Source organism: Ranitomeya imitator, chromosome 2, assembly GCF_032444005.1.
Source record: "Ranitomeya imitator isolate aRanImi1 chromosome 2, aRanImi1.pri, whole genome shotgun sequence".
Lineage (NCBI taxonomy): Eukaryota > Metazoa > Chordata > Amphibia > Anura > Dendrobatidae > Ranitomeya > Ranitomeya imitator.
The window spans coordinates 54256447-54284354 of record NC_091283.1 but is presented as its reverse complement, the minus strand read 5'-3'; the positions used below and the strand labels follow the sequence as shown (position 1 = coordinate 54284354).

At 42.7% G+C, this 27908-nt stretch overlaps 1 protein-coding gene across 1 annotated transcript in view; it reads right to left on the bottom strand.

The window, feature by feature from the left end:
* NUMBL (NUMB like endocytic adaptor protein) overlaps positions 1 to 27908 on the bottom strand; it is a 65473-nt gene that overhangs the window by 16817 nt on the left and 20748 nt on the right. The window contains exons 2-3 of the mRNA XM_069746748.1: positions 5901 to 6052; positions 190 to 331 (exon numbers count right to left, since the gene is read on the bottom strand). Coding sequence (XP_069602849.1) covers positions 190 to 315 — 126 coding nt within the window. The 5' untranslated portion in view covers positions 316 to 331; positions 5901 to 6052. The remainder of the gene's footprint in view (positions 1 to 189; positions 332 to 5900; positions 6053 to 27908) is intronic.

The following is a 27908-nucleotide window of genomic DNA, read 5'->3' as shown; positions in this document are numbered from 1 at the left end:
GCGGTGTTCTCGGTGTATGATTACAGCCACCGCAGCTCGCACCTGTTCACACTTCATTCTCTTAGAAGACGCTGGTCAGATTTTTTTTTATTTTTAGCTAGATAGAATTGCTAAGATTGTAAATGTATAATAGAATAAGTGTGCCCCCCAGGGAGAGATATCAGACATCGTTCTCCTGGGTCCGCTTACCCTCACAGGGAAGCTGCATTTCCCCCTCCTCACCGCCTCCTCGTCGGCCCCCCACTGGTGGGGTCGGCTGGCCTCCGGGACGTACGTAGGCTTTTTCCTCCGTAGGCTCTGCCGCAGCTTGTTCATCTCAGGAGTTGTCGGGCTAAAATAAATGAAATAACCATGAAATAAAGTCCTGCAATGAGACCACCGAGACCTCCGAGGGCGCAGAATTATTATCCAAGGCCTCGGCCATGTCTCCATGATAAATATGGCGCAAGGTAATGCCAGCTGTATAGTGAGGCATCTTCTCCATTCAGGTGTCCCGGAAAGTTGGGTGTCATCCTCACAGAAGATGACGCCGACGATGACTCGATAAATGTTAACACTTTAGCAAAAAAAAAAAAATGATAAAAAAAATAAATTATAGGGCGATAAAGGATATGCAAAAGTATTAACAGCCCCCGAAAGGGTTAATAATTCCCAGAATTCCAGGCTCTCCCCACCCTTTTTCCAGACATATGTTAAGCGAGATTGAAAACATATGTGGAGGAAGACATTTATCTGGAAACTGCGGGATCCAGAATGGGAGAAAAAAAAAAAAAAAAAGAAAAAAGGCAAAATAAATAAAAGAGAAGACCCCGGCGTTGTGTCACTGATAAAGATACCCTCATCTACATTCAATCTGCTGACACAAATGGGAAAAGTGCAATGGCCGAGTATTTAATATCCAGCCATAAAAAGAGCAGCGTTTGCCCCTAAACAGAAAACCCTCATACGACGCAGCAATAATTGTATGCGGAGCCCTGGGTAAGAACCACTGATAGCTGGGGGTCCTGTGATTAGTATGGGTGTGGGGGTTCTAGAAAATATCAGCACATATTTTGAAAAAAAAGTCGTTATTCCTTTTTTTCCCCCCAGAAATAGCGCCCTCATAGTAATAGGCGGCATCTGGTACTGCAGTTCAGACCTAGCCCTTTAATAAGAATGAGCTACTATACTAAATACAACCCATGAGCAATAGGAAACACAGTTTCTGGAGAAAAAAAAAAAAAAATAAGAAAAGCAAATAGTTTCATAGTTTTTAATAATGAAGGAAGATTTAAGTCTATCGAGTTTAACCTATACTTTTATTTAAAACTCAAATAATCCCTTAAAAAAGACAAAGGTGTCTCATTTTATCTCTTGATTTATTCCCACTTGTCCCCTTCGTAATCCGTTTTTTTATTTTTTGTAAATCCGCCGCACGGTTCCAGAAGTACAGGCCCTTTTTATTTCACAGAGCAATTATGCAAAGCAGTCTAACGACACGCCCCTGAGGATCCCGTGAGCCACGCCCCTGAGGATCCTGTGAGCCACGCCCCTGAGAATCTGATGAGCCACGCCCCTGAGGATCTCGTGAGCCACGCCCACTGGTAAAAACCATAACAATTAGCATCAAAAATAGAAGGTAATATCTATGGAACCGTAAGGCGGATTTACGAAAATAAAAAAAAACAAAATTCTCAGGAGGTCAGCGGGAATAAAATAAGAACAAAAACTGCCCATTGGCGACAAGTTCTTTTTTAAGGCCATGTCACCAACTAACAAAAGCTGCTGGATTTTTTTTTTCTGTATGTTTAAAATCAGCTGCGTTTAACAGTTTAAGCAAAAATACTTTACATTTTTTATATTAATTTTTCATCCATAGACTTCAATGGGAAGCTTGAAAAATAAGCATGTAGAAAACGCAACTGGTTTTTTTTTTTTTTAGGAAGACGGTCTAAGACTCTAAAGCAACAAGTCAAAAGCTTTTCAAAATCTGAGGACGAAAAGGGTTAATCGAGAAGATTTGGTGAGGAAGGAGGCAGGGAATAAGTTGGTACAATCCTCGGCACTGTGTGGAGACGAGGTTCTAACCCCGTGGAGTTTGGAGTCACATGCCATTGATGGGAGAGACATTGCCCGGGATACAGGGGACATTTAGAAAACTTTTCGTCTTCTGTACAAACATTTTGCCGCATCATCTTGTATGATCAACATAGACTCTCAGGCTGCAGAGAGGGAGAGGCGTCTTAATGTGACCCTACTGTTGGATGGACTAATTGCTAGGGGAGGGCGGCATGTTCAGTTTTTGGAAAAACTACTTGAAAAGTGTAAAATTGTGCAATGGAACTTGTGCATCAGAGTATTATTAATTTCCATGGAAGTTAAAAAAAAATACAATCCTGGCCTTGGAAAAATATTTCACATCAAACACCACCCAAACTCTTCTGGACTGAAGATCTCCGAGCTTCCAAAATTCAAGAAGGGTTGTTGTAACCCCATTAAAAAGATATATACAAAAAAAAGTATCAGGACCCTCAAAAAAGTTACCACCGCTCTGCTGACCCCATAAATGCACAGTCCAGACCTCCTCTGGTAATAATATCAGCATAAACACTGCGCCCCTGCTGGGAGCTTCATGGCCGAGCAGCTGCATGCGGCCTTACATCACCAAGCACAAGGCTGAGCGTCAGATGGAGTGGTGTAAAGCCGCCACCACTGGACTCTGGTGGAGGAGACGTGATCTGTGCAGTGATGGATCGCACTTATCTATCTAGCGTCTGATGTAGGAGACTGGGTTTGGTGACTCCAGGAGAACACATCAAAGTCTCATGTGCAGAAAAATAAAAAGCCTGTAAAAGCAAAATGGCGAAACATTTTTCTTGAAACCCGATTGAAAAACTTATTTTTTTTGGCCTCAAATACCTGCATTTGGGTAAAAAAAAAAAAAAAAACAGACCACATCAAAGATGGAAAAAAAACCGACCACATCAAAGTTGAAAGTGCAGGAAAAAAAAGCCTGCAAAAGCAAAATGGTGCAAATTTTTTATTGAAACCAAATAGCAAAAATGATTTTTAGCCCCAGATACATGCACTAAGGCAAGAGGTGGACACCCCACCTGTACTGTGTTTCTATTAGAGAAATGTTCCCATTCACTGAATGCAATCAGAGATATTGAAAATGGATGGGAATTTGCACACAGACTATGAGCGAGTCGCCCAAGTTTCAATTATAGGACAATTATCAGGCTATAGATGTAGTGATGTGTGTGGCCCTGTATGTGGGAATGGAGGGGGGTTCTTCTATACCAGACCCCCACTGCTCTGGAAATACAAAGCCAGACGAGTCAGACAGATCCTTTTTTTCAGAAGGTGGTTTTGTTTAGAGAGCTGCTAATTAGTTGTGGATTGGCAAAAAAAAAAAAAAAAATCCGTCCGGTGGGTATCGGCTTTGTAGAGGACAATTCTATAGAAAACATTGTGGAAAAATCCATTAGTCCCCTGCTACAAGCTCGGACCCCCAAACACAACGTCCATACAGATCTGCACCGAGCTGGCATCTGCCCCCATTAATGAGGGGCATCACCGATTGTACGGCCCTGGCACCATATATGGTCTCTAGGACGGAGGAGACAATATATCCTACACATCTGTTATATGGAGGCCACAAAGAAAATGCTGGAGACGACTCCCAGAACAGCACAGATACAGGTCTATACATGGTGGGAACAAAATGGCTAATTACAGAGCGGCCCTTCATCCCCGCTGGGTACTCGCTCCATTCTTTTCTCTTTCAGCTGTAGAATACTGTGCCCTCTGTGCCGAGCTTCTATCCCGACCCTGCAACCCGCCATGTAAAGCGCAGGACCACCAGCATGCCAGGAGCAGGACAACTGCGCAGCTAGCAACTCCCCCACAGAAAGGAATCAGCGGAAACACTTCCTGGAAGCCACCTGCAGCCATCAGAGTACTTGGCGCCACTTCAGTTTCGAAGAGCAGAGTACATTTTTGTAAGGGTGGAACTTCGTCAGGCGCCTTTGAGGGACTCCATGCGTTCATGACATCATGGGTGATGATGATATCATCATCATCGCCACAAAAGGAAATCCATAACATGAAGTTGTGACTCCCCCTGGTGGTGCAAATCATGCCTGGTCATGGGTACACGCAGCAAAATGGCATTGTCCGGAGGAACAGCACAGTCCGTGATCTTAAAAGGTGTAATGTACGTTACTGATCAGGAGGCACACAGGCATCATAGTCACACGTCCAGGAGGCACACAGGCATCATAGTCACACGTCCAGGAGGCACACAGGCATTATAGTTACACGTCCAGGAGGCACACAGGCATCATAGTCACACGTCCTGTCCAGGACGTACACAGGCATCATAGTCACACATCCAGGAGCTACACGGGCATCATAGTCACACATTCAGGAGGAACACAGGCATCATATTCACACATCCAGGAGCTACACAGGCATCATAGTCACACGTCCAGGAGGCACACAGGCATCATAGTCACACGTCCCGTCCAGGAAGTACACAGGCATCATAGTCACACGTCCAGGAGGAACACAGGCATCATAGTCACACGTCCCATCCAGGAAGTACACAGGCATCATAGACACACGTCCAGGAGGAACACAGGCATCATAGTCACACGTCCCATCCAGGAAGTACACAGGCATCATAGACACACGTCCAGGAGGCACACAGCCATCATAGTCACACATCCAGGAGTCACACAGGCATCATAGTCACACGTCCAGGAGGCACACAGGCATCATCAGTCACACATCTAGGAGGCACACAGGCATCACAATCACACATCCAGGAGGCACACAGGCATCATAGTCACACATACAGGAGGTAAACCGGCATCACAGTCACACATACAGGAGGTACACAGGCATCATTAGTCACACATCCAGGAGGCACACAGGCATCATAGTCACATGTCGTGGAGGCACACAGGCATCATAGTCAAACGTCCAGGAGGCACACAGGCATCATAGTCACACGTCCAGGAGGCACACTGGTATAATAGAAATATTCATGGCTTGATTTTTACCGGCCTCACTCTTGACAATATGAGGACATTCAATTTTCCACCCACCAGGCCTCACAATCAGCATGACACAAGACTCCACTCCACCTGAGCAGACTCCTAGTGCAGGGAGACTCGTTCTGGACCTGTTGGTCATAAGTACACCCTCATTTCTTTACTGCTTTTGTAGTCCAGAATCCAGAGATTCTCTAGGTGATGTTACACCAAACAAGGCTGATGCCCAGCTTCTTAATTGTGCCAAAATACTACCAAAATGATATCTCATGCCACAGTAGGACGCTGACCTCTGTCATGTCACATCGGGACCCTGCCTAAAAGAGGACAAGTGATAACCATCAGCAACACGGTACCAGGGCCAATTCTCCCATTTCACCCATCTAAAAGGGGACTAAGGGGAAATCAGCTTAAAAGTAGTGGGCTGGGTGCGATCTGCAGAAGGCACCTGTGACCGGCCTACTGGCAGCACCAGAGGCTTAGCCACTTGGGCCACGTTTCCACAATCAGCTTTTGGTGAGTTTTTGATGTTGCAGATTTTAAGTAAGATAGGTTACCTGTTTTTTTTTTTTTTTTTTTTAAATATGTAGCAGGTCCCACTTCTGCAGTTTTAAGACTCCCATAGAAGTGAACAGAGGACCCCCCTCCATTCATTTAACCTTGGAAGCCAAAAGCCAACAGAAGTGGGGTCAAGAGACTGTCATTCTGGAGGTGGTAGGACACAAATGTCTAAGGTGTGAATACTTTCTCTCTATGTAAAAGAACTGGAAGGTCTGCACCAAAAAAAATAAAATAAATAATATTAGAATTTGGGGATGGTAAGTAAAGTTGGACATTCACTTTAAGCCTAGCTCTACTTACAGTGCTGGTGGGAGCGGCAGGGTGGTCTGATATGGGCATCCAATAGTTAAAATTCTCCTCCTGATCCCTCCCGAAAACCCAGCGAGAACAGCCAGCGAGATGTTCAGATGTTCCCCAGTGATAACCGTAGAAAGGATGCGAGATAACAAGACCTGCAAAAGAAAACAAGGAAGAACAATGCAATTCAATATATATTCCAAAATGAAGAAGTCACATTGATTTCCAAGAGAAACGATCAGAACAGAATCCGCAAAATCTTGCACTGGATACAAGACTGGATAATTGGGCATTTCTTTTAGATCTGTGCATTGGTGAAAGCATATATATTATATATTATAATACATATATATTATATATATATATACACACACACACACACACACAGTATACATATACAGTATACATATACAGTACAGACCAAAAGTTTGGACACATCTTCTCATTTAAAGATTTTTCTGTATTTTCATGACTGTGAAAATTGTACATTCACACTGAAGGCATCAAAACTATGAATTAACACCTGTGGAATTATGTACTTAACAAAAAAGTGTGAAACAACTGAAATTATGTCTTATATTCCAGGTTCTTCAAAGTAGCCATCTTTTGCTTTGATGACTGCTTTGCACACTCTTGGCATTCTGCTATTTTAGAAGAACTGGCAGCGGAATGTCCGTCTCCGCCTCTAGCTCCTCCCCTTCCCCTCTCCATAGAATCTCATAAGCACCAACTGTCATCTCCTATCTCAGTAATGAGGAAACCCGGTCTTCACTAAATACAGATTTTACCCATGAATTGAGAGTGAATGATCAAGTCCAGGAGGAGAAAGAAGCAAATTTCTCTAAGATATATTATTTAAAAAAATTATATTTTCATGTGCACTATTTATCAAACGAAAACGACTATTACTCTTTATAGAAATTGTATGACGACATGAGAAAAACTTGGCTGTTCTTTCGAAGCCATCATTACTGCCATCCATGGGCTGTGTGTGATATCCCGAGAGCCTGAATGGAGCTAAACTGCAATACCATAGGCGGCCTATAGTCAAGGGTGGCGCTGTTTCACCGATTTTCTAATCTTATACAACCCCTTTACATACTATTCAGACTATGGAAATATGCTGTAACATTAAATTATTCTAGGATTCCACCCTGAGCCAGGCTAACCACAATTGATTTGCTGCTAATGATTAATCGCTCTTCTGATCTGTAATCCTATTTTGTGCCAGTATTATAATAGTTATTGTAAAACCTATTTAAAGTCTCCTTAAAGGAAAGTGGGTGTGCGCCTGTTCCCGCAGCTGGTTTCCCTCGTAAGTTATTTTTATTTTGGCCAAAAATCACTGGTCTCCAGCCAGAATCTCAGGGTCACCAATGGCTGCAAGTATAAGGGGTTACCACCCAGCTTTTCCAGACTTCTGAAGGCAAACTATACTATATACAGTATATATAACCCTTCCATCCCCACCCCATTTCCCCAAATCCCAATATTTTAATCCTTGCCATTTTGGATTATTTTCCTTCCATAATCCTTCTAGGTCTATTGAAAAGTAGCACAATATGCAATCGTAAATGGTAGATATGGGAGGAGGGGAAGGAGGGAGATGCAGCTGCAGTTTCTCACTCAATGTCTCAGTCAAAACAGCAGATAGTGGAAATTCTCACAGCACACAACACCGATTTTACATTTTCCCGGTAAGAGGCAACACATTGAAAAAAATAAATAAAAAATACTCAATATATGTCAGGTACACACTGAAAAATAATGGAAGTAAGACTGCTCCTTTAAGATGAGTGGGAGTAAATGTCGGTTCCTTTTCCCCTAAGGGAAGACCCTACCTGTCCATCATATCTTTTGCAGTTTGGCAAGTGTAATAATAATATCTTGATGTTTCGATTAGCCTTATTTGCAAGTGGGCATCAGTAATTTTCTTAAAGGGGTCCTGAACTGCCCCCTATAAAAGTAGAGTGACATGTAAGGGTGAACAGACGGCTGAGGCACAGTCAAGACGTGGCGATGCAAAAAGATTTGACAAAGCAGAAATGATCACAGTCCGAGTATAAAAAAACAACAAATTTCTTAGCAGTTACACTCTGGCTAAGAGCGGGGGTATACCTAGAGCGAGAGCAGGGGTTTTAGTTGTGATAATTGGGGGTCCTGTTTGAGTTCTTACACTCCAGTTAAGTCACTGGCTAATAGATTAGAATGGTCAGCTATGGGGACGTTTCTCTACGAGCCTAGAAATCCACGATAGAACATATAAAAATTTTTTTTATTTTTTCAAACAAAACCACATTTTAAAGACAATCTCTCACTTGCTATCAATACATAATTAATTTTCCTGATTGCCGCTGTTCTCCTGAATCCGGCGATATTTTTCTTTTGTTCCTGCGCCTCTCCGTTCCTGAGATATGGCCTCCTCTTTCCTAGGTATAAATCTAGTCTTGTTAGTCAAGAAGGCGTGGTCCTCAAGAATACGCCCACAAAGAGCAGCAGAAGACCAGGCCCATTTGGCTAACAAGACTACATTTATATGCAGGAAAGAGAGGGCCGTATCTCAGGAACAGAGAACCGCAGGAAGAAACTAAAAACATCGCCGGATTCAGGAGAACAGCGGCATCTATATTGGGCAAAAGATTACATGATTATGGCAAGTGACAGGTCCGCCAACTGGTAACTTGGGCAAAAATAGGAACCTATTCTACTATTCAAAGATCCCAGTAACAGGGAAAATGCAGTGACTACGTGGCCAGTGCTAGAACTGTGCACAAATGTAAATGCCTACCCTCCTCCTCTCACATGGAGCATACAGCTGTCCTGGCACATCGGTACCCGCCTTCCTGCCCACAAATAACAAGGGTGGCAGGATCCAAATCTGCTATTCCGGACACCTTTCACTATTTTCAAAATAATCTAAAAGTAACTATAATAAAAGGGATTGTTCAGGATTAGTCAAACATTGCTTATATCTACAAAAAAAAAAATAGCGCCACCCTTACCCACAGGTTATGTCTGGTATTGCAGCTGATCTGTATTAAAGTTATTAAATGGGGATGTTAAATAGAGCAGTGAATTATACCTACACGTCTTTAATTATAGGGGTGTACGCCCTAAAAAATTTACAATTCTGGAGCGTTAAGTTCCTATGTTCTCATAAATGCACAAAATTACCAAGGTAGTGACGTTGCCTTGTCTGATATAGTAAGCCCTAATGGAACAGTGACAGAGCGCGTGTGTGGTCACTTACTTTTGATAAGGCCCCTATTGATTATTATGGGGTTTATACTGGTGTCCATTTTTTAGGATGGAAAATAAAAAGTCCTGCATACAGAATTTTTTCTTCCGATCTAAAAAAAAATTAAAATAAAAAAAAGGGATCCAGATGGATCCCAAAATAATCAGTGGGGTACCTCTGCTTCGGCCTCCGTTACTGGTGCAACTGGTCACTTATTCCATTTGTCTGTTCGGAATGTCTGAACGGAGTGTCAGAATGGATGTTTAAGCGGAGCCTAAGATGGCTTCCCTTCCTTGTCTTTCTAGCAATGCCTCCAAACCACCTGCTCAAAGAGTTTTCCACGGTTAAAGAAATCTATTTTTTTACCAGGGATTCAAGCTTCAGGAGGCTAATTTGCATATTCCAGGTGCCTTCTGGGAGAAGCGAAGTCTCCCTAAGCTAGAAGATCGTTGGGTACAGCCGGGACCAGCTGCTTCGAAAGCATCACCAAACCAGGGATTCAAGCTTCAGGAGGCTAATTTGCATATTCCAGGTGCCTTCTGGGAGAAGCGAAGTCTCCCTAAGCTAGAAGATCGTTGGGTACAGCCGGGACCAGCTGCTTCGAAAGCATCACCAAACCAGGGATTCAAGCTTCAGGAGGCTAATTTGCATATTCCAGGTGCCTTCTGGGAGAAGCGAAGTCTCCCTAAGCTAGAAGATCGTTGGGTACAGCCGGGACCAGCTGCTTCGAAAGCATCACCAAACCAGGGATTCAAGCTTCAGGAGGCTAATTTGCATATTCCAGGTGCCTTCTGGGAGAAGCGAAGTCTCCCTAAGCTAGAAGATCGTTGGGTACAGCCGGGACCAGCTGCTTCGAAAGCATCACCAAACCAGGGATTCAAGCTTCAGGAGGCTAATTTGCATATTCCAGGTGCCTTCTGGGAGAAGCGAAGTCTCCCTAAGCTAGAAGATCGTTGGGTACAGCCGGGACCAGCTGCTTCGAATTTTTGCCTGTAGGACATTATTGCAAGAGAGCTTGGCTGAGTAGATTACACAAGAAGGAAAACACACAGCAAGTCAGCAGGATCTAGGAGCAACATGGCAGATGTGACAACCTACATGGTGAGCTGCAGCATGTGCTACATGTTCACAGATCGACCAGAAGAAGAATCCAATTTCACCTGTCAGAAGTGTAGACTAGTGGCCCTTTTAGAAGAAAAGGTGCGGGGTCTGGAAGAAAGAATAGCAACTTTGAAACTCATCAAAGAGAATGAAGACTTTCTAGACAGAACAGAAGCATCTCTACTGGTCACAGAAGGTGCAAAAAGTGTCAGAGAACCTCCAAAAGCAGATGAGTGGAAGCATGTGACCAAAAGAAGCAAGAAGACCATGGAGAAATCACCAACCACACAACTGAAGAACCGATATCAAATCTTTGTAGAGGATGAAGATGGCACACCTAAGAATGAAGCAATACCAGCAAGCAAAAAAGAAAAGGGCACACAGCAACAAGTGACAGCAAAAAGTACAGCCAAGAAGCAACGAAGAGTGGTGGTGGTGGGAGACTCACTACTGAGAGGCACAGAAGCAGCCATCTGCAGACCGGACATAACTGCAAGAGAAGTATGCTGCCTTCCAGGTGCGATGATCAAGGATGTGACCGATAGGATACCAAAGCTCTTCAGCTCCAAGGACGTCCACCCATTTCTTCTGATACATGTTGGCACCAATGACACGGCAAGGAAGGACCTACCGACAATCTGCAAGGACTTTGAAGAGTTGGGGAAGAAAGTAAAGGAACTGGATGCACAGGTAGTTTTTTCTTCTATCCTTCCAGTAGACGGGCATGGCACCAGGAGATGGAACAGGATCCTTGATGCAAACAACTGGCTAAGACGATGGTGCAGACAACAAGGATTCGGATTCCTGGACCACGGTGTGAATTACTTGTACGATGGACTCCTCGCCAGAGACGAACTACACCTCAACAAACCTGGGAAACACACATTCGCCAGAAGACTCGCTACACTCATCAGGAGGGCGTTAAACTAGAAGAAGAGGGGACGGGAAGAAAAACATTAGACTCGAACAAAGACGACCCAGGAAAACATACTCAGAAGGGAGGTAAGAACATTTCTAAAACATTCCACAGTGAGGAGATTGGAACAAAACAAAATCCTCTAAACTGCATGCTCGCAAACGCCAGAAGCCTGACAAACAAGATGGAAGAACTAGAAGCAGAAATATCTACAGGTAACTTTGACATAGTGGGAATAACCGAGACATGGTTAGATGAAAGCTATGACTGGGCAGTTAACTTACAGGGTTACAGTCTGTTTAGAAAGGATCGTAAAAATCGGAGAGGAGGAGGGGTTTGTCTCTATGTAAAGTCTTGTCTAAAGTCCACTTTAAGGGAGGATATTAGCGAAGGGAATGAGGATGTCGAGTCCATATGGGTTGAAATTCATGGAGGGAAAAATGGTAACAAAATTCTCATTGGGGTCTGTTACAAACCCCCAAATATAACAGAAATCATGGAAAGTCTACTTCTAAAGCAGATAGATGAAGCTGCAACCCATAATGAGGTCCTGGTTATGGGGGACTTTAACTACCCGGATATTAACTGGGAAACAGAAACCTGTGAAACCCATAAAGGCAACAGGTTTCTGCTAATAACCAAGAAAAATTATCTTTCACAATTGGTGCAGAATCCAACCAGAGGAGCAGCACTTTTGGACCTAATACTATCTAATAGACCTGACAGAATAACAAATCTGCAGGTGGTTGGGCATTTAGGAAATAGCGACCACAATATTGTGCAGTTTCACCTGTCTTTCACTAGGGGGACTTGTCAGGGAGTCACAAAAACATTGAACTTTAGGAAGGCAAAGTTTGAACAGCTTAGAGATGCCCTTAATCTGGTAGACTGGGACAATATCCTCAGAAATGAGAATACAGATAATAAATGGAACATTTTTAAGAACATCCTAAATAGGCACTGTAAGCGGTTTATACCTTGTGGGAATAAAAGGACTAGAAATAGGAAAAACCCAATGTGGCTAAACAAAGAAGTAAGGCAGGCAATTAACAGTAAAAAGAAAGCATTTGCACTACTAAAGCAGGATGGCACCATTGAAGCTCTAAAAAACTATAGGGAGAAAAATACTTTATCTAAAAAACTAATTAAAGCTGCCAAAAAGGAAACAGAGAAGCACATTGCTAAGGAGAGTAAAACTAATCCCAAACTGTTCTTCAACTATATCAATAGTAAAAGAATAAAAACTGAAAATGTAGGCCCCTTAAAAAATAGTGAGGAAAGAATGGTTGTAGATGACGAGGAAAAAGCTAACATATTAAACACCTTCTTCTCCACGGTATTCACGGTGGAAAATGAAATGCTAGGTGAAATCCCAAGAAACAATGAAAACCCTATATTAAGAGTCACCAATCTAACCCAAGAAGAGGTGCGAAACCGGCTAAATAAGATTAAAATAGATAAATCTCCAGGTCCGGATGGCATACACCCACGAGTACTAAGAGAACTAAGTAATGTAATAGATAAACCATTATTTCTTATTTTTAGTGACTCTATAGCGACAGGGTCTGTTCCGCAGGACTGGCGCATAGCAAATGTGGTGCCAATATTCAAAAAGGGCTCTAAAAGTGAACCTGGAAATTATAGGCCAGTAAGTCTAACCTCTATTGTTGGTAAAATATTTGAAGGGTTTCTGAGGGATGTTATTCTGGATTATCTCAATGAGAATAACTGTTTAACTCCATATCAGCATGGGTTTATGAGAAATCGCTCCTGTCAAACCAATCTAATCAGTTTTTATGAAGAGGTAAGCTATAGACTGGACCACGGTGAGTCATTGGACGTGGTATATCTCGATTTTTCCAAAGCGTTTGATACCGTGCCGCACAAGAGGTTGGTACACAAAATGAGAATGCTTGGTCTGGGGGAAAATGTGTGTAAATGGGTTAGTAACTGGCTTAGTGATAGAAAGCAGAGGGTGGTTATAAATGGTATAGTCTCTAACTGGGTCGCTGTGACCAGTGGGGTACCGCAGGGGTCAGTATTGGGACCTGTTCTCTTCAACATATTCATTAATGATCTGGTAGAAGGTTTACACAGTAAAATATCGATATTTGCAGATGATACAAAACTATGTAAAGCAGTTAATACAAGAGAAGATAGTATTCTGCTACAGATGGATCTGGATAAGTTGGAAACTTGGGCTGAAAGGTGGCAGATGAGGTTTAACAATGATAAATGTAAGGTTATACACATGGGAAGAGGGAATCAATATCACCATTACACACTGAATGGGAAACCACTGGGTAAATCTGACAGGGAGAAGGACTTGGGGATCCTAGTTAATGATAAACTTACCTGGAGCAGCCAGTGCCAGGCAGCAGCTGCCAAGGCAAACAGGATCATGGGGTGCATTAAAAGAGGTCTGGATACACATGATGAGAGCATTATACTGCCTCTGTACAAATCCCTAGTTAGACCGCACATGGAGTACTGTGTCCAGTTTTGGGCACCGGTGCTCAGGAAGGATATAATGGAACTAGAGAGAGTACAAAGGAGGGCAACAAAATTAATAAAGGGGATGGGAGAACTACAATACCCAGATAGATTAGCGAAATTAGGATTATTTAGTCTAGAAAAAAGACGACTGAGGGGCGATCTAATAACCATGTATAAGTATATAAGGGGACAATACAAATATCTCGCTGAGGATCTGTTTATACCAAGGAAGGTGACGGGCACAAGGGGGCATTCTTTGCGTCTGGAGGAGAGAAGGTTTTTCCACCAACATAGAAGAGGATTCTTTACTGTTAGGGCAGTGAGAATCTGGAATTGCTTGCCTGAGGAGGTGGTGATGGCGAACTCAGTCGAGGGGTTCAAGAGAGGCCTGGATGTCTTCCTGGAGCAGAACAATATTGTATCATACAATTATTAGGTTCTGTAGAAGGACGTAGATCTGGGGATTTATTATGATGGAATATAGGCTGAACTGGATGGACAAATGTCTTTTTTTGGCCTTACTAACTATGTTACTATGTTACTATTTATTTTACATATTTGCATATGAGGCTCAGCTGCAATACCAGAAACAGCCATAGGAGAGAGTGGCACTGTTTCTGACTACATTGCAGATCTTTCTAACCACAGGTTTCTCCTTAGATATCAGAGTCTGACATTGATAGCAGGGGGTCCGCGTTCAAGATTTCATAAGATGCATCACTATCAATTTTCTAGTGACTGAATTTTTTTGGTCGTATATGCACCCATTTCTTCACAGCCGGCAGCTATGATCGGCGAACCTCAGGGCAGGGACACAAGATAATGGGACAATCTAGAATTATGTAGATAATTAAACAGCAGCACAGAGTATTTCAGAGGATGAATGCACAGCAGCACTACAGATACAGACTCCTTTTTTTCTTTCTTTTTAATGAAGATGCTGCAAAAATGAACCTCTATGGAATACATAAACCCAATATGTTCCCTGAACCTCAGGACTTAAATATCCAGCACCAATGACTGATCCCAGGCCTCAGCTGTCAGCGACATCCCGCTTCCCACATATCCTGGGAACCCTGTCTCCTTGGAAATTGTTGCCACGTTACCAGATTCTGACGGGATTAAGAATGGTGGAGACAGCGTTTTTGAGGGGAGACGCTTTCATATTACTGCAGGATAAGGATCCCCGGAATTGGGGGAGTTTCGGGAGATCAGGTGACGCAGGAAGACGACGGACGACGAATTAACCTGTAGATCTATAGTCAGGTCTTCCCTCATCCAGGGAAAAAAGTTCAATGTACTGCCCTCACCCTGTATCCAAATACCTCGGCCCTGGCAATCTCATGTTATTACAGGGTAAGGATCCCCGGAATAGGGGGCGTTGGGGGAGATCAGGTGACGCGGGAAGACGACGGACGACGAATTAACCTGTAGATCTATTGTCAGGTCTTCCCTCATCCAGGGCAAAAAGTTCAATGTACTGCCCTCAACCTGTATCCAAATACCTCGGCCCTCACAACATGGCTTCTTGGTACCCATCACCTGGGGCAAATACCCCGCTTATCCCCCCCACCCTCATCCTATTCAGGCTTTTGGATCTGCTCTGAAATCTTCCTCCAAAACGGCTTCAAATCCTTCTTTATTTAAATGGAAAATCCCCTCCACAGCCCAGTTTTTCTTTTTTCTTTTCAATACATTTTACCCCTGCCAACTTTTGAAAACTCACTTCGAGGCAAAACCCTCATGGAATACAGGTCATACTTGACAAATCAAAAGAGACTACATAACATGTGAGGGGGGAAAAGAAACGCTTCAAACACTTTAGAATAAAAAAAAAAAAACTACAGTAAAAAAATGTTGATTCCTCTTGAAAGGGATTTTTCTGCGTTACAAAAAAAAAAAATCTCTGTGTGAACTTAGCCTTAGGCCGGAGTCACGCTAGAGCGTAATATGGACGAGTGCTATCCGGGGGGCGGGGGGGGGGGGAGGAAAATAAAATCGCATAGCACTCGGACCAATTTTCTCGGCCGTATTATACATGCATATGAAATCGCAGTATGCTGCGGTTGTCACCGTATTATGCCCAAAATACAGTAATGCAAGTCTATGGGTGCAGAAAAAACTCGCACACCACACAGACAATCAGTGTGATTTGAGAGAAATACGCACTGGTGTCCTATAGAAAACCGGCAATTCAGTGCGGTGTACAGTAAAATCACACTGACAGGTTAGAATAGAATAGATAAAATAAATGTCTACACATAGTATAGGTAGATATATATATATATATATATATATATATATATATATATATATATATATATATATACACTGCTCAAAAAATAAAGTGAACACTAAAATCCCACATCCTAGATATCACTGAATTAAATATTCCAGTTGTAAATTTGTATTCATTGCATAGTGGAATGTGTTCAGAACAATAAAACATAACAATTATCAATGCAAAAAAACAACTAATATCCCATGGAGGTCTGGATTTGGAATGATGCTTAAAATCAAAGTGGAAAATTAAGTTACAGGCTAATCCAACTTCAGTGGAAATGCCTCAAGACAAGGAAATGATGCTCAGTAGTGTGTGTGGCCTCCCTGTGCCTGTATGATCTCCCTACAACGCCTGGGCATGCTCCTGATGAGGCTGCGGATAGTCTTCTGAGGGATCTCCTCCCAGACCTGGAGTAAAATATCCGCCAACTCCGGGACAGTCTGTGGTGCAATGTGACGTTGGTGGATGGAGCGAGACATGATGTCCCAGATGTGTTCAATCGGATTCAGGTCTGGGGAATGGGCGGGCCAGTCCATAGCTTCAATGCCTTCATCTTCCAGGAACTGCTGACACACTCCAGCCACATGAGGTCTGGCATTGTCCTGCATTAGGAGAAACCCAGGGCCAACGGCACCAGCATATGGTTTCACAAGTGGTCTGAGGATCTTATCTCAGTACCTAATGGCAGTCAGGCTACCTCTGGTGAGCACATGGAGGGCTGTGCGGCCCTCCAAAGAAATGCCACCCCACACCATTACTGACCCACTGCCAAACCGGTCATGCTGAAGGATGTTGCAGGCAGATCGCTCTCCACGGCGTCTCCAGACTCTGTCACATGTGCTCAGTGTGAACCTGCTTTCATCTGTGAAGAGCACAGGGCGCCAGTGGCGAATTTTCCAACCCTTGTGTTCTGTGGTAAATGCCAAGCATCCTGCACGGTGTTGGGCTGTGAGCACAAACCCCATCTGTGGACATCGGGCACTCACACCATCCTCATGGAGTCGGTTTCTAACCATTTGTGCAGACACATGCACATTTGTGGCCTGCTGGAGGTCATTTTGCAGGTCTCGGCAGTGCTCCTCCTGTTCCTCCTTGCACAAAGGCTGAGGTAGCGGTCCTGCTGCTGGGTTGTTGCCCTCCTACGGCCTCCTCCACGTTTCCTGATGTACTGACCTGTCTGCCGGCAGCGCCTCCAGCTTTTGGACACTACGCTGACAGACACTGCAAACCTTCTTGCCACAACTCGCATTGATGTGCCATCCTGGATGAGCTGCACCACCTGAGCCACTTGTGTGGGTTGTAGAGTCCGCCTCACGCTACCACGAGTGTGAAAGCACAACCAACATTCAAAAGTGACCAAAACATCAGCCAGAAAGCATTGGTATTGAGATGTGGTCTGTGGTCCCCACCTGCAGAACCACTCCTTTATTGAGGGGGTCATGATAATTGCCAATAATTTCCATCTGTTGTCTATTCCATTTGCACAACAGCATGTGAAATTGATTGTCAATCAGTGTTGCTTCCTAAGTGGACAGTTTGATTTCACAGAAGTTTGAATTACCTGGAGTTATATTCTGTTGATTAAGTATAATATAAATTATAAATATATATATATATATATATATATATATATATATACACACATATATACACATACACACACACATACATATATATATACACACATACATGCACACACATATATAATCCTCCGCCGGCTGAGGTTTGACAGAGGATTCAAATCTCGTGTGTGTGTGTGTGTGTGTGTGTGTGTGTGTGTGTGTGTGTGTGTGTGTGTGTGTGTGTGTGTGTGTGTGTGTGTGTGTGTGTGTGTGTAGGCATCGTCCGATGGGACTACAAGTTTCATCCGGCTATGCCTGCTACAGTGACAGTGAATTACACATTAGCCGATGATGGGACATTAGTAGTCCCATCATCCAGCTAATGTGCTGAATGTAAAAAAACAAACAAAACCCACACACATATACCGTGCATACATATGTACATACAGTGCATGCAACATACAGTACACACAGAACATACAACAGTGCATACAACATACAGTACATACAACATACAGTACATATACACAACACATACAGTACATACAACATTGAGTATGTACTCTATCACCTTGATCCCGAAGCCATTGACCACCTGTAAAAATTTAAAATAATAAACCAACAATATACTCCCTGATCCGCAGAAATCCATAAATAAATATATATATATAATTTTTTTTTTTTTTTTTTAAAGGTGTGTTCTGACTTCTGCTAAAATTCTCAATTAATACAGGAATTTTCTAGGAATTATAGGAATTTATAGGATTTTTTGTGAATGGGCTGTGTCTGTTTTTGCAGCTAAGCGCTCATTCACATGTCCAACCTTTAAAAAAAAACAAAAACGGAGAATACAAAAACCGAACTAATGCCCAAACAGTGAATTCAAATAATTTTATTTGTAAAGGAATACACCAAATGGTAGGGGGAAAAAGAAACCAAAAGAGGGCACAAGACCAAGGAGACGGAGCAAAAAAACACACAGTCCTGTTATAGTATACTGATGATAAGATGCAAATAAATAAATAAATATATGTAACTCAACACAGAAGTATATATACACACACTAAAAATTATGAATATACCAAAAAAAAAAGATGCAAAATATATATGACGGTGCACCTTTAAAAAACTAAGGTGCACATAGTAGCTGCAAGTGCAATAACAAATCATGAATTTAAAGTGCTGTATCTTTAAATGAATAGCCTAGAGCAGGTATTACCTTTGATGCTGCCGTCTCCTGGATGTGCCACTCCCCGACGCGCGTTTCGGCGTTTGTTATTGGTGACACTGGTCATTATGCCTAGATCCATCTAGCAGGCACCTATATACATATTCCTATCTCCAGCATATATCAGGCCGCACATTTGCACCCTAGATTTATTCTTCGGCTGCACTTTCCAGCACTTATTGCACTTTATGCTGATGTGTATATGTATATGTATATATATATATATATATATATATATATATATATATATATATATATATACATATATACATACAGTGGGGCAAAAAAGTATTTAGTCAGTCAGCAATAGTGCAAGTTCCACCACTTAAAAAGATGAGAGGCGTCTGTAATTTACATCATAGGTAGACCTCAACTATGGGAGACAAACTGAGAAAAAAAAATCCAGAGAATCACATTGTCTGTTTTTTTATCATTTTTTTTGCATATTATGGTGGAAAATAAGTATTTGGTCAGAAACAAACAATCAAGATTTCTGGCTCTCACAGACCTGTAACTTCTTCTTTAAGAGTCTCCTCTTTCCTCCACTCATTACCTGTAGTAATGGCACCTGTTTAAACTTGTTATCAGTATAAAAAGACACCTGTGCACACCCTCAAACAGTCTGACTCCAAACTCCACTATGGTGAAGACCAAAGAGCTGTCAAAGGACACCAGAAACAAAATTGTAGCCCTGCACCAGGCTGGGAAGACTGAATCTGCAATAGCCAACCAGCTTGGAGTGAAGAAATCAACAGTGGGAGCAATAATTAGAAAATGGAAGACATACAAGACCACTGATAGTCTCCCTCGATCTGGGGCTCCACGCAAAATCCCACCCCGTGGGGTCAGAATCATCACAAGAACGGTGAGCAAAAATCCCAGAACCACGCGGGGGACCTAGTGAATGAACTGCAGAGAGCTGGGACCAATGTAACAAGGCCTACCATAAGTAACACACTACGCCACCATGGACTCAGATCCTGCAGGCCAGACGTGTCCCACTGCTTAAGCCAGTACATGTCCGGGCCCATCTGAAGTTTGCTAGAGAGCATTTGGATGATCCAGAGGAGTTTTGGGAGAATGTCCTATGGTCTGATGAAACCAAACTGGAACTGTTTGGTAGAAACACAACTTGTCGTGTTTGGAGGAAAAAGAATACTGAGTTGCATCCATCAAACACCATACCTACTGTAAAGCATGGTGGTGGAAACATCATGCTTTGGGGCTGTTTCTCTGCAAAGGAGCCACGACGACTGATCCGGGTACATGAAAGAATGAATGGGGCCATGTATCGTGAGATTTTGAGTGCAAACCTCCTTCCATCAGCAAGGGCATTGAAGATGAAACGTGGCTGGGTCTTTCAACATGACAATGATCCAAAGCACACCGCCAGGGCAATGAAGGAGTGGCTTCGTAAGAAGCATTTCAAGGTCCTGGAGTGGCCTAGCCAGTCTCCAGATCTCAACCCTATAGAAAACCTTTGGAGGGAGTTGAAAGTCTGTGTTGCCAAGCGAAAAGCCAAAAACATCACTGCTCTAGAGGAGATCTGCATGGAGGAATGGGCCAACATACCAACAACAGTGTGTGGCAACCTTGTGAAGACTTACAGAAAACGTTTGACCTCTGTCATTGCCAACAAAGGATATATTACAAAGTATTGAGATGAAATTTTGTTTCTGACCAAATACTTATTTTCCACCATAATATGCAAATAAAATGTTAAAAAAACAGACAAGGTGATTTTCTGGATTTTTTTTTCTCAGTTTGTCTCCCATAGTTGAGGTCTACCTATGATGTAAATTACAGACGCCTCTCATCTTTTTAATTGGTGGAACTTGCACTATTGCTGACTGGCTAAATACTTTATTGCCCCACTGTGTATGTATATATGTATATATATATATATGTATATATATATATATATATATATATATATATATATATATATATATATATATATATATATATATATATATATATTGTCTAAGAGTTATTCCGTCTGTCTGTCCTGGAAATCCTGCGCCTGGCGGCCTCGACCAATCAGAGACGGGCACAGCGACGATGATGTCATAATGGTTGCCATGGCGACGATGATGTCATAAAGGTTGCCTCAACCAATCAGCGACGGGCACAGTCTGCTGCGAATTCTGGAATCATCATTGTCCATATACTACGGGGACATGCATATTCTAGAATACCCGATGCGTTAGAATCGGGCCACAATCTAGTGTGTATATATATATATATATATATATATATATATATATATATATATATATATATATATATATATATATATATATATATATATATATATATATATATATATATACACACACACACACACACACATTGCACTTGCAGCTACTATGTGCACCTTAGTTTTTTAAAGGTGCACCGTCATATATATTTTGCATCTTTTTTTCTTTGGTATATTCATTATTTTTAGTGTGTGTGTGTATATATACTTTCCGGTTCTGTGTTGAGTTACATATATTTATTTATTTATTTGCATCTTATCATCAGTATACTATAACAGGACTGTGTGTCTTTTTGCTCCGTCTCCTTGGTCTTGTGCCCTCTTTTGGTTTCTTTTTCCCCCTACCATTTGGTGTATTCCTTTACAAATAAAATTATTTGAATTCACTGTTTGGGCATTAGTTCGGTTTTTGTGTTCTCCGTTTTTTGTATATTTCTTCCGATTTGCCTGTTATTATGTCCATTGCGGGATACATACATACATATAATTTTTGATGGTGTACCGAATATTTCATTTTTTTGATTATTCTATTAAGTGAATTAAGAATCTATGTATTCCTTGCCTTGAGTTTTTATTACATGTCCAACCTTTGCACGCATTAGGAAAAAAAAAAAAAGTGTAATGCCTGGTTTCCCCTGCGGAGGTGCTGCAGGAAAATGAATCACTTGCACAAGAATGCTCTCACAAATTACAGTTGATGAACATGCCCTTTAAACCACATCATATCACACTCATGGTAAGGGCCTAATTTACTGCAGGCTAAAACCCCCCACAGTTCTCTTACCTTCTCTAAATTTTGCACTTTCTTAGAAAATTGATAGTTTTTTCGGTTGTCTTACAGCGATCACCCCATCTATATACATAATTGTCTAAGGGGTACTTCCGTCTGTCTGTCCTTCTGTAACGGTTATTCGTTCGCTGATTAGTCTCGGTAGCTGCCTGTCATGGCTGCCGCGACCAATCAGCAACGCGCACAGTCCGGAAGAAAATGGCCGCTCCTTACTCCCCGCACTCACTGCCCGACGCCCGCATACACCCCTCCAGTCTGCCCTCACACAGGGTTAATGGCAGTGGTAACGGACCGCGGTGTAATGCAGTCCGTTACCGCTGCTCTTAACCCTGTGTGACCAAGTTTTTTACTATTGACGCAGCCTATGCAGCGTCAATAGTAAAAACATTGAATGTTACACATAATAAAAAAAAATAAAAAATGATTATATACTCACCTATGTTGCTTTCCCTGCTCCTCGCGATGCAACCGGCACGTTCCGGTCGCACGGATGGTCTGGCAGAAGGACCTGTCATGACGTCACGGTCATGTGACCGCGATGTCATTACAAGCCCTGTGCGCCTGCGCAAACAGGACCTGCCGTGACGTCCCGGTCATGTGACCGCTACACGGTCATGTGACCGCGACGTCACGGCAGGTCCTGTACGACAAGGACTTTGTCGCTTGCAATGGAGTGGTCCCGGGAGCGTGGCGAGGAGCGGCAAAAGCGGCGGAGGGTGAGTATAGCAGGACTTCCAACGGGCCTTCGGAAGGTGAGTATATGTTTATATTTTTTTTTACGTCTCTATACTACGTGGCTCTGTGCTGGGCAATATACTACATGGCTGGGCAATATACTACGTGGCTGGACAATATACTCCGTAACTGGGCAATATACTACGCAACTGGGCAATATTCTACATGCCTCTGCTATATACTATGTGGCTGGGCAATATACTACGTGACTGGGCAATATACTACATGGCTGGGCAATATACTACGTGGTTGGGCAATATACTACGTGGCTGGGCAATGTACTATGTGGCTGGGCAATATACTACATGGCTGGGCAATATACTACGTGGCTGGACAATATACTCCGTAACTGGGCAATATACTACGCAACTGGGCAATATTCTACATGCCTCTGCTATATACTATGTGGCTGGGCAATATACTACGTGACTGAGCAATATACCGTACTACGTGCCTCTGCTATATACTACGTGGCTGGGCAATATACTACGTGACTGGGCAATATACTACATGGCTGGGCAATATACTACGTGGTTGGGCAATATACTACGTGGCTGGGCAATGTACTACGTGGTTGGGCAATATACTACATGGCTGGGCAATATACTACGTGGTTGGGCAATATACTACGTGGCTGGGCAATGTACTATGTGGCTGGGCAATATACTACGTGGCTGGGCAATATACTACGTGGCTGGGCAATATACTACGTGGCTGGACAATATACTCCGTAACTGGGCAATATACTACGCAACTGGGCAATATTCTACATGCCTCTGCTATATACTATGTGGCTGGGCAATATACTACGTGACTGAGCAATATACCGTACTACGTGCCTCTGCTATATACTACGTGGCTGGGCAATATACTACGTGACTGGGCAATATACTACATGGCTGGGCAATATACTACGTGGTTGGGCAATATACTACGTGGCTGGGCAATGTACTATGTGGCTGGGCAATATACTACGTGGCTGGGCAATATACTACGTGGCTGGGCAATATACTACGTGACTGGGCAATATACTACGTGACTGGGCAATATACTACGTGGCTGGGCAATATACTACGTGACTGGGCAATATACTACGTGACTGGGCAATATACTACGTGGCTGGGCAATATACTACGTGGCTGGGCAATATACAACGTGACTGGGCAATATACTACGTGACTGGGCAATATACTACGTGACTGGGCAATATACTACGTGACTGGGCAATATACTACGTGGCTGGGCAATATACTACGTGACTGGGCAATATACTACGTGACTGGGCAATATACTACGTGGCTGGGCAATATACTACGTGGCTGGGCAATATACTACGTGGACATGCATATTCTAGAATACCCGATGCTTTAGAATCGGGCCACCGTCTAGTCGATACATAATCCTGCACCATTTTTTTTGCCATTTAATAAATAAAAATATTTTTGAGAGTTGAATGAAAGAAAAAAAAAAAAAAAGAGAAGACGACACCATACCTCTCCTCTCTAAAGATGTAGGCCTACCCGGTAAAATAGTAAATGCCGTCATGGCTGGAGGACAACATGCTGTTCCACGGTTCACTGATAAAACAATACATCAGGCAATAAGTTATAGGAGAGAAGTCAAATATCTGTGACCGAACTTCACATCAATCAGGCGTTAAAAGGGTTGTCAGGTTGGGACAACCCCATGGTTTTTTTTTGGGGGGTCCCTTTAATTGAAAATGATACATCTTGCTGTTAGGAGCCCCTAAATCATCTTATTGTTGTTCGGGAAGTCATGATTATTTGGAAGTTTCATGCTGTTATAAAAGGTTCATATGATGCAAAGTAGCAGAAAATGTGTAAGTGAAAAAATATACAGTATATCTAAAATCATCAAATGGAACATTTTGGCAATTTTTTTAATTAACTTTCTGTCTAAATTTAATTATTTTTGCATATTAAAAAGGAAAACATTTAACTACACCTCTATGACATATTTTGGAATTTCTCACTAAAACTTGATTTTAAGCAAAAAAGTTGTAAATCTGTATTTTTATAGTCCATCTGTATTTCATTTCAGCACATCACTTACAGTAAATAAAAAAAAATAAAAAAAATTTGGGCATGACTTTTTGCAGTTTTTGTTGGACTGCTAGGGATTAAGCATTAGAAAGTAAACAATATTTAAGACGCGAGCCGAGGGGTGTCTTACAGATGGCCAGTGCAAGTCACTTAATTCTGCCACACAAATAATTAATATAAATGACCTTTCACTCACAAGGGGGTAGCGGGAATAACGGGGGTTAGGCAGCGTGTGCCACAGACAATACCCATCTCCATTCCTTTTATGTCACTTGAATAGTTCCAGCACAAGTGTCTGAATAGGACACAGATGCTGTGACAACAGTAATACCTCCCCAAAACATCCCCCCCTTCAACAACTAAAAGCTCATTTACTGCAGCCATAGGCCTTCCAGGGACACACTAGGCCTCAAAGCCCACTAAGGGTGGTTGCTGGGGAAGGCGTCTCTGGTGCCCCCCTTTCTCTCCATTGTGTATCCTCGTTTTAATTAAGGCCAAGAAAAGTCATACTTGGCAACAGCTGTGCATAGACAAGAGAGGTGTTGGAGAGGGATTGGACAAAAGATTTCGGACAGGGGAGAGGGTATGGAAAGCAGCTGGGGAGAAACGTAGACACAAAAAAAAAAATCAGGACAGCTGTTTGCTAGACTTTCCTCCCCCCACTCTGGGCTAACAAATCACCAGCAGTTGGTAGGAGTAAGGCCGGGGTTCAGTCTTTTATCAGAGTCAAGAGTCCTAAGAAAACCCATCTAGACACAATGGCTGGTCAATGAATACATATCCAAACATGACCCTCATAGGGCAGTAGAATCCCATTTAAAAAAAGGACAAATTTAGTCAAAAGTTTGTTCACTTTTAAGCTGGATTCACACATCCATGTTTCGTGGTCCAAGTACACATCTACAGTGGGCCCTCAGAGCTGAACTCTACAGCGTCATAGGAATACAAGAGGCTGTGAAGTTTAGGTCACAAGAGAGTCAGTCTGTGCATGGAAACACAAATGCGTGAATTTGGCCTAAATCTCAAAGACATACCTCAATTATTTTAACATCACAATGGCAGTCATCCTTTCTTGAACAGGAATAACAGTGCAAAATAAAAAAAAAAAAATCTTAAAATTGATCTTCATATCTTGTTTACAATAGTCAATCCTTTGTAATGTAAAATGTGCATAAAAGAAAAAATAGAGGGCCTCATGATGTACCCATGGCGGTACCACTAAAGTTAACACACAATTGTAAGAATCTGCAATATGGAGACCCTGAATATCCGTAAATCTGTGGAGGGACACCTAAACACCCCAAGATTGACTTTGATCATACATTACAGCTATCTTTTATATTTAAAGGGAACCTGTCACCCCGTTTTTTGAGATGGAGATATAAATACTGTTAAATAGGGCCTGCGCTGTGTGTTACTATAGTGTATGTAGTGTACCCCGATTCCCCACTTATGCTGAGAAATAACTTACCAAAGTCGCCGTTTTCGCCTGTCAATCAGGCTGGTCAGGTCGGGAGGGCGTGTTCACAGCGCTGGTTCTTCCTCAGCTTTACGTTGGTGGCGTAGTGGTGTGCGCCTGTTGAAGTGACTAATCCACTGTGGGCACGTGAACAAGCAGCGCGCGATCTGCGCTGTCATCCCTTTCGTCGGTGGGGGCGGCCATCTTCCTGGGGCCGCGCGTGCGCAGATCGAGTGCTCTGCTGCACGGGGCTTCAGGAAAATGGCCGCGGGATGCCGCGCGTGCGCATTAGAGATCGCGGCGGCCATTTTCCCAAAGCCGAGTTTGCATCTCGGCTTTGGGAAAATGGCCGCCGCGATCTCTAATGCGCACGCGCGGCATCCCGCGGCCATTTTCCTGAAGCCCCGTGCAGCAGAGCACTCGATCTGCGCACGCGCGGCCCCAGGAAGATGGCCGCCCCCACCGACGAAAGGGATGACAGCGCAGATCGCGCGCTGCTTGTTCACGTGCCCACAGTGGATTAGTCACCTCAACAAGCGGACACCACTACGCCACCAACGTAAAGCTGAGGAAGAACCAGCGCTGTGAACACGCCCTCCCGACCCGACCAGCCTGATTGACAGGCGAAAACGGCGACTTTGGTAAGTTATTTCTCAGCATAGGTGGGGAATCGGGGTACACTACATACACTATAGTAACACACAGCGCAGGCCCTATTTAACAGTATTTATATCTCAATCTCAAAAAACGGGGTGACAAGTTCCCTTTAAGGTGGTGTTTTGGGAATCCTTGATCCCCCCCATGTCTAAAGTAGGAACTTGCTAATTTCATCCATTGCCCATGGTAATACGTTTTGGATTAAATGATGCAAGGAAGAAATAGCAGAAACCCTCTTCAATTTAACTCTGTATACACTTCACACTATAATGTTAGAAAACCTTTAAAAAAAAAAATGCAGATTGCCACTGCATAAAGTAATTTATGTAACTGGTCCACTTGCCCTCCAGCACTTATATAATTCCTGTCCACCAGGTATGGCATGATTTTCCATGCAGTGATAGTTAAATCAGGCATAAAACAGGGGTCCGTGGCTGGCGCAAGAACACTTTTTGGTTATTTTGCTCAGAAATTTTTACTTTGACCATACTGCGAAATGTCACGGTCCTTAATTTATATCCATATAATGATCATCTATGTGGAAAAGAAACTCTCACAAAGAAAATACATTAAACAAATATATAATATAAAATATCATTATAGAATGTGAAAGGAACACACAAACATAATGTTACCATTAGGCAGGACACAAGTTGACTATATATTGGTTATTCATTGTTTTTGTGATATCATCGAGTCATTCAGAATGATACTGTGGAAGACAAAAAAGCACTACAGGGAGTGTAACTTCCTACCGAAATTTTAACCCCCAACTTCCTTCCTTGATCACCATCATTCAGCGTCTTTGAGGGTGCGGACCCCGTAGACTGCTAGGGAGACGTCAGGGAGGGCCTCTATTTTTACATCAACAAAAGGATTTCCTTCCTTGAGAGGAATGGGGAAATATATGGAAGCCTGCGACCTCAGAGGAAAAGAAGACAGCTCTGTTAACCTTTCACATGCCAAAGGCAGCTGTAGTCTTTAAGGATCTGGGAAATAAAAGGCTTCGTAGGTACAAGGAAGATCTTGGAATATTGCTGCTACTGAATGATCTTGATATAGTTTATATAGCACAAATACTTTATCATTTATTAAATGTAAGAGGTATTCCATTATAAACAGTAAATGCTATAAATATAGAACAGAAGAAGGTCTTAAAAAAGGGACCTGTATCTCTCTGAGAACGGGGACAAGACACACACAGCTGCCAGTGAAGAAGTGG